Source organism: Morone saxatilis, unplaced genomic scaffold, assembly GCF_004916995.1.
Source record: "Morone saxatilis isolate NCDOM2014 unplaced genomic scaffold, NCSU_SB_2.0 Contig19, whole genome shotgun sequence".
Classification (NCBI taxonomy): domain Eukaryota; kingdom Metazoa; phylum Chordata; class Actinopteri; family Moronidae; genus Morone; species Morone saxatilis.
The window spans coordinates 6,641,216-6,649,321 of record NW_023339751.1 but is presented as its reverse complement, the minus strand read 5'-3'; the positions used below and the strand labels follow the sequence as shown (position 1 = coordinate 6,649,321).

The following is an 8,106-nucleotide window of genomic DNA, read 5'->3' as shown; positions in this document are numbered from 1 at the left end:
TTTTTTTTTTCTTTCCCTTTTTTAACCACCTCTCATCTGGCAAGCTGAACCATCATCTGTTCAAGCACTGAAGACGGGCAATGAGAGCAAGGTCGTTTTATCTCTCATTCTTGGATCTGTATTCCATCCTTGTTCTGCTTGTTGTTCGCCTAGCATAAACTCGCTCGCAGCAAGGACAGGATTGATCTGTCAGTTTGTCCAATCATCTTGGAAATAACCCTCAGTGGTAAATAAGAGCAAATAATTTGAATTCAAACGGTGGCTGTGGATATCTGTTCAGTACTGGGAATGACACAAGATATCAATGAACTGACCTACAGTTGCTTGAGGGGGGGTGCTCCGCTGCAACAAAAAGCAGCCTGCTCGTTATCGGCTACATCCGTTGGATCATAGACTTTCTCACATGAGAGTTCAGACAGGAAGAGGCTAAGTGCTTTAACAAAAAGTCTGGCATGGGAACACTTTATATGTTTGTATTTATCCTGATATTTTTTTTTGTTTTTTTGTTAATGCGATATCGCAGTGCATTTATGTCAGCTGAATGCAGATTTTCTCACCCAGTCTAGCTTTTAGTCTGAAAACACAAGATGGATATGTTTTGGGTTTGTCAGTTACTGCAAGGCCACATGCTTTTGTATTGTGTATGATTCATGACTCAACTCCCACTTCTTACCTTCTAGTCAAAGTTCGCCAACTGTGCTTGGTTCACCCTTTATTAAATGGACTGCAGTGCCCGTATGTTGAAACCAATCCGGACTGCAGCTCTTTTAAAAGCAGCAAGTCTGGACTCTGAGAGCTCCAGAGCTGAGAGCAGGCCAGCTGGTGTTTGACCCATGTGGCTTTTAATGGCCACCTTATCTCTGAAAGTCTGTCACCTGACACCCCTCTCAGTATCCTCCATCTCTGGCCAGAGAGCCAAGTGGTAACTTTACTATTTTCCTCCTCTGACCACTGACAGGTTGTTATTAGGAGCTTGAATCTCCTGAAATGGTGTTTTCACACAGGTTAACGTCCATCACTCTGGGAGCTCCTGTGGCACTTAATGTCTCCTGCCACTAGCTTTAGTGCAACTAGAACAGTCTTACCTGCAAACCTATGTACCTCTGAAGGCTGAGACTTCCAGCTTTTCTTTTTAGTCAACATCCCAGGTTTCTCTTTCAAATATATGGGCTTGAGTTTCATATAACAGCCACAAAATGAACTGGAAATGTTTGAAAATATGGTATGAGTTCATGACTTCATGTATCATGTGTGCGGCATACTTCATAAAATCTGTATCTGGTTGTGTGATGTGATGACTAGGAAGATGGAAGAGAAGCTCAACCAGCAGGAGGTGGAATGGCAGCAGGTCCAAGGAAGCCTGAACAGACGCAACCGGGACATCAAAAGACTTTCAAAGGAAAGCACTGGGGCTCCCCATCAACAGAGAGCAGAGGAGAAGACAACAGGGGCAGAGATGGAAGAGCCTGGCAATGGGTGAGTTAGGAGGAGGCGAACTGTGCTCTCTGTGGCGATGTTAATGAATCTGTTGTTTGTGTAGCAGTTTTGTTCAGTCAATCCGCAGCCAGAACAGTGTAAACCTCTGCATGTGAGCAACGAGTGTGACAGAAAGAAATGGTATCAAGAAAATTTGGTCAGCTTCTTAGACTGGGAATCCCAGATCAGTGTTCTTCCATTTATTCATGTGAGTAGACAAACATCGCTGAGTACAGGACATCCTCTGTACTGATCCTCAGGATCTGCAGAAATCCTTTAATCGTCACGAGGACCTGCACTGTGTTCGTCTTGTTGATGTTGTCAATGCTTTAGTGCTCCCGCTTTCCCCCCTCGTCAACCTGCTACAACACACAAAGCTTAGCCAAAGCCGCTGTTTACTGTCAGAAATCATTCTGAGCTGTATATTTGGTTTCTGCTCCCCCCTCTGGAGTGCTGAGTATTGTATGTAAATCCTCAAATCAACATGCACAGATTCTACTTAATTTCACAGCTAGTAGAGTGGCTCTAATCTCATCCAGCCATTTGGGCTGTTTGCTTTTCAAATCTAATGGATGGTTTTTGTGAAGAGGGGGGGTTGGGGGTTGGGGGTTATTACAGTCTTGTCTTTTTCCTCCAAACAGTTTGAAGTCTCCAGTGTCACACCACAGCAAATAATTAAATTTGCCTTTGAAAACAAAGAGCCTGGCAGCATATACGCATATAAACATATCTGTATTGTGCTCAAGTTGTCTCATATCAATACACACTTATATGAAATATGAAAAAAATTATTTCATCCCACTATCTTGACTGTCCTTTTTTAGCCAGATGACTGCTGAGACAGTGGAGTCCAAAGTGCCAAGCAGTGTTACCACAGTACAGAAGCTCATGACTACAGTATGTATTCACTTTTTACAGTTACAACACTCTTGATTATATCATATAGGCTAATTAATTAAATTAAAAAGGCTTTAATCATCAATAAGCCAATTAAAAATTACTCTTAGTTGGGTTTTTAAGACTTTGAATAAAGCTAAAACACTGCAAATAGTGAGCCTTTTTTTTGTTTATCGAGACACTATATTGCCACTGTGCAACTAAAGTACTAGTCCCTTTTGTCTTTGCAAAACAGAACAAATGTCAATACTTACCCCAACCTCCCTCCCCCCACTTCAGCCAGACCCAATACAGATTTTTATGAGGCATGAAATACTTTTTCCCTTGGCTTGTTGTGTTTGTTTATTATGCACATATTTAAACCCTATTACACTTTCCTGTAGGGGTTTCAAAGAAAATGACACTCATTTTGTGAAAGCATATTGCAATGAGAGCACCTTTTGAAATATCTCTGTTTATACATGTAACTTGTTGTTCTTCACTCCATTTTCCTGTGCATGTATTTATGTATTCAAATATAATTGAATACATAAATATGTTTTAAAGGGGGCTGGGTGAAATGGTTATTCTAGTTCAGTTCTCAGCAGTAGCACTAATTATATTGTAGTAAATTGCGTAAAACAAACAGGACTTTTGAATTACTTTTGTATAAATTCTTTCAGTTTTATTTCCCCTCATTGTTTTTCCTTTTCTCATCCACCTACACAATACAAACTAGGCCATGCCTGGAAAATATGCTGTCCCTCACTCTAGTTTTCATTTAGATGGAGACACTCTGCAGGGTAGGGTAAGCACCAGGGATGGCCAGGAGCAGGAGAGGGACTTGTGTCATAAATCAGGGCCAGGGCTCATGTCTGAGCGGCTGCGGGGGAAAGCTCAGAGCGGAGCTGGAGTTTCAAGTTATAAGGGAGAAGAGGTTTGGTCAGGGGATGCCAGCCTCCAGCAGACAAGTGTCCTGGGCCCGGGTGATGGATGTGGCACGAAGCCAGAGGGGAATGCTAACGAGATCCAAGGTGTCGTGGCTGACTGCTACAAGGGGAGACCCGACTCTGGTGGGAGCTCATTAGGCAGAATGTCCCACCTGCAGAGCATTGGAGGAACTAACTCCGCGTCTGTCCTCCCACAGACCAACGCTCATTCTCAGCTCGACAGAAAGTCTCTCAGCAGTCAAGCGGCCTGCTCTCCACCCGAGGAAACTACCTTCGAGGGCCAGTTCAGCTGTGGAGAGATGGATGAATCTGGAGGTTCGGATGAGATCCCGGGAGTGGGCATAACAGAGACTGACGCAGTTCAAAACTCAGGGCTGGGCTCTTTGGTCAGCAGAGTTTCTTGGATTGTCCAGGATGCAGGACGTCTCCTTTGGAGCTCTCCCACAGTATTGCAGCAAGTCAGGGAAGAGGGACTACAGCCTGTTGGGGCCCGCTGGTCCAGTCATATTGTCACTCTGGTCAGAGAAAGTAATGTTCTGTCTGTAGTAAAGGACAGCCAGGTCTTGTCCATGGTTAAAGGGAGTTTTGTCTTCTCTCTGTTCAAAGATAGCCACATTTTTTCCATGGTGAAAGAATTACCTCTCATACAGCACATCCAGATGGAGATAACTCAAAGCCTTCAGCCCGAGGAGGCAGCTAAGATGATTCAGGGCTGCATTAATCCAGATACCACACAACTCCCAGTCCTGACACCAGCACAAACCTTTAGCAAGGCAGAAGAATTACCAGAGGACGTGCCTCTAATTACAGAAGATATCTGCATGAGGAATAAGAGTATCACGGATCTCAGGTTACCACAAGAGCAAGACGTGGCTGATATTCAAGCAAAACAAGACGACAAGCTGGTTACAGAGCCATTGCCAGTGAAACGCAGCAGTGAGCCAGAGGTTGCCCATGCACCTGAAGACAAAGATCAGGCACTGGAGAACTCAAGGACTGTGCAGAAGAAAAAGGATTACCAAATCTTTAGTCAAACATTAATAACATTTCCAGATTCCCTTTTGAACCTGCAAACTCTGCCATTGATAGACTTGATGGACACTTTACAGTCTATCGTCCCCACCCCAGTTCTCACCTCCCAGAAGATTGTAGCTCTCTATTGGCTAAATGTTGCTAAATGTAGCCAACCTGAGCCTCGTCCTGCCCTCCTGATCCTGGTGGAGACTGGCCTTTACACCCTGACCGCTGACTCTGGACTCTTGGTTTTGTTCCATCACCTCCCTTTATTGCAGCTGCAGGAAGTGCAGATAAGCTTAGCAGGCCACAGTGTACGTTTAATGGACACTACAGAGGAGAACATCCTGGGTGTTTATACTCATACCCAGAAGCTTACCAAAGAGCTGTGCTGGGCCATACTTGGTGTCATCTGCCCTGGGGACAACAGGGTGTCCCAGCACCCTCTGCTCCATGGAGACTTGATGAAGATGTCTTTAAACTGGGAGACCTATATACCTGACCTGTTGCTGGATGCTGGTTTAAAGGTTTGCTGCCAGTTTCAGAAGAGTCTTGCTGATCTAGTTTACCTTCTACATTGTAACATGGGTCAAAAAACAGTCACTCTGGGAGACGTGCAGCTAGTACTTTACACAAGTGTAGGGGTGTGCATCAACGGCAGTTACCACACTAAGCCTCTGGCTCAGCTTTTACTTACTGATACCCACCTTGGCCTGGTGCAGGAGGATGCTGTCTTTCACCCGGCTCCACGCTCTGTCACCATAGCGCCCTGCCGTCCCCAATTCCACGGCTTAATTCTACGTCAGCTCTCAGATGTGCGCTGCGTGTTGGTGCATGATGAAGATGAGTGCGGAGCTGTCAGACTGGATGTAATCCTAGCAAATGTGAGGGGCAGGGGTCACCCTGAAAGCGTGACTAAGGCAGCTACCCCGCCTGCACATGCTTCAAATTCATCTCCGCATGCAGAAGTGTGGAAATTAACTTTCAGTTGCTCCTCTGAGGCCGCCTGCCTGATTAATCACTTGTCAAATGTCTGATCAAGGACTGAACAGCCAGTAATGAACAGCCCAGCTTGAAAACTCTCACTCACAAGGAGCAATGGCAAAAGTGCATCCCAACCAGACAGTGCAAAGGATAGCTTCACTGTTAACTGACTGAACTGAAAACTATGACCTATTTTGAAGTTTCCGTGTTTTTCTAGAAGTTTTTGACATTTTAATAGTGCAGCACTTGAAGATTTTATCTTTAAAACACTTGAATTTCTTTCTTTTCATTGTTATTGTTCTTTAACTACTACCTCTCATTATTATTTGTGTCAGACTGTCAGTTCAATGTGGGATGTTTTAAATAATTGGGTGTTTAAGGTTAACAAAGAGGATTAGAAACATGTTTGTATCAGTTTCATGGGCAATGTAATATTTTTAAAGATTTTAGAGTATCAATGTGATCAAATTACCTCACTGTCAAGGTTACTTAAATTGTGTATATGAATGTCAAGTTGATGCCAATTTAAAATATTTTATATAAAAAACAGATCTATTGAAATGTGTGAATAAGATTGTAAAAATAAAACAAAGGAATGCAAATCCACTCTTGCTCTGGAGTTGTTTATCACTTAGAATGCAAATAAGCAGAGTTTTTTTAACTTGGGAAAACAAAGAATTCAGAGTCTGATCCATTTCACTGCTTTCTCTAATGTCTAATATTTTGTCTTCCTATCCTCTCCGTCAGGCTTTCTTTGTCTCTCTACCCTCCCCTCTGATGTTAGTTTTTTGGTATAGGCTCCTTTTCTTTTTACTTTGTCTCTTCCTCACTGTCTAGGACTCTGCATGAATCTATATTTCACTCTTCCATCTGGAAACATATCTTGGTATCTGAGGTCAAGGTGAACCTCCACTCCAGTTATTTTATCCGTGCCAGTCAACACTGTCCACTCCAGGACAAGACTTGTCCATTGCATGAGAACTGCTATAAAATTTTGGATAAGTTGATCGTGCTGCTTTTCTGAGAAAACTGAGTCTGATTCACATCTCAAGAGTTGGAGCCAAGACAAGACTGTCTGCTCCTTTTCTTGACTCAGTGACCCCGTCCAGCAGGGAAAATTACAGGGGCAATATAGTGCAATCAGTCCTCTTGTCTGCTCCAGCATGAAGGATGGAGATTTGGCCTCGAATTAAGAAACCCATCACACCTTTTGTAGCAGTGAGGTTTGAGGCAGGATGAAAGCTCAGGGATGTGAAAGGGTTGTTTTTCTTCTCCTTTGCTTGAAATAGTTAATTAGCATTCAAACCATCTCCTGTGTATAGTTCCTGCCTGTGAAAGAAACACAAAAGGCAGACAAATCATAACCTGATATACTGAAGTGAGGCTAGTTTAATATAAAATACAAAATGAGACCGTCCTTCTGCAGATAAGGCCATAAACCAGTACTTGGAAACAGAGGGTACATCAGCCTTTTCTATGCAGCGTCATTGAGAAGTATCCGTGATTGATCGAGCCATGCCATATTGAATGTGGAATGGTGAGTTTGTTCCTTCTTGAGGCATTTGGGTAGCATCTCAATAACCTCTCTGGTACCATATATGACACAGTCAATGTGTTGTTGTGGTAAACAACAATTTGGGAATGTAAATTGAAAAAGTTGTGAGTAATATTTAATGCTACAAGTGAGGTTGTAAATCAAAGTTAGGGAATTTATTTTCTCCTCTGCTATATGAGTTCACTGACTGGTTTGTGTCAGAAATAGACATGAGCTCTTGTTGGGCTCGGCTTATGCTCACTCTTAGACAGCAGATACCCATACCCACTGGCAGGCTCTGAATCTCTAATCATTACTCTGTGTGATTTCCCACTGGGTTCTCCGGCCCTAATACGCACAGTCATTGACAGCACATAACAGGATAATTTGTTTACCTCCTCCTTTGGAAGCATGCGTACGTGACCTAGTCAGCTCTGCAATTGCTTAGCTGTTGATGGGCTAAACCTTTTTTTATGTCGATCTTGATCATTCTGCCTGCCCTGTAGTACTCACAAAAATTCAATGATTCACTTACATGTTTTCTTCAGAGGGTTTGAAGGCAAATCCACGACCCACTGCGTAGGTGTAAATTGGTCCTGACGAGGTTTATATTAGGTTTTATAATTAAATCAGTTTGGACTGGCGAATTTGCCTGGAGAGCCGGTTTCCTGGTTACAAATTAGACTTTGCTATAGAATAAAAAAACATCTTGTTAAGCCAAGAACTAATCTTTCAAAGAAGCTGGCTTCCCAATTTAACCTGGTATTAATACAGGGCCTTTTGGAAAAGAGGCCAGCAGATCAGCAAGGAACATTTATAATGCTGGTGCTGAGTTTGCCCTATATTGCAAAGACAGACCCGTATATGGATAAAAGCAATTTGTAAAACCATGGACCTAAATACTGTCGTGCAAATGTTGGCTGTAATTTTAAAATGACCTTTTCAGTTTGAACCAACAATTTATAATGTAAATTAATAAACCCCTTCACACTATATTTGAAACTTTGAAGTTTGTGTTCATCAGTAAATTTGTTGTTACTGCACATATTCTATATACTGTTGTACATTTGCATGTCCTCATTTCTTCTTTTTTTACCTTCTTCCTTGTAACACTCAGCATTAGTTAGTAATTATGCAAAATGGTGCTGCTAGATTTAAATTTGACATACACTATGTACATTTTGTAGTTTTTGAGTAGGCCTTTTGCAGAATAAACACCTCTACACTAAAGAATGGAGTGCAGCCTGTAAGCTAGTGCACTGGGATACTCAC

At 42.6% G+C, this 8,106-nt stretch overlaps 1 protein-coding gene across 2 annotated transcripts in view; it reads left to right on the top strand.

Annotated features, from left to right (window-relative positions):
• The window catches only part of kif16bb (kinesin family member 16Bb), a 24,951-nt gene extending 19,045 nt beyond the window's left edge, over window positions 1–5,906 (top strand). The window contains exons 18-20 of one of the 2 annotated variants that reach the window (XM_035663193.1): window positions 1,303–1,476; window positions 2,301–2,373; window positions 3,500–5,906. In XM_035663193.1, the coding sequence (XP_035519086.1) occupies window positions 1,303–1,476; window positions 2,301–2,373; window positions 3,500–5,353 (2,101 nt within the window). In that variant the 3' untranslated portion in view covers window positions 5,354–5,906. Of the gene's footprint in view, window positions 1–1,302; window positions 1,477–2,300; window positions 2,374–3,091 lie in introns of both variants that reach the window. The other variant, XM_035663192.1, reaches the window with a different exon arrangement.
• The last annotated feature ends 2,200 nt before the right edge of the window (window positions 5,907–8,106 follow it).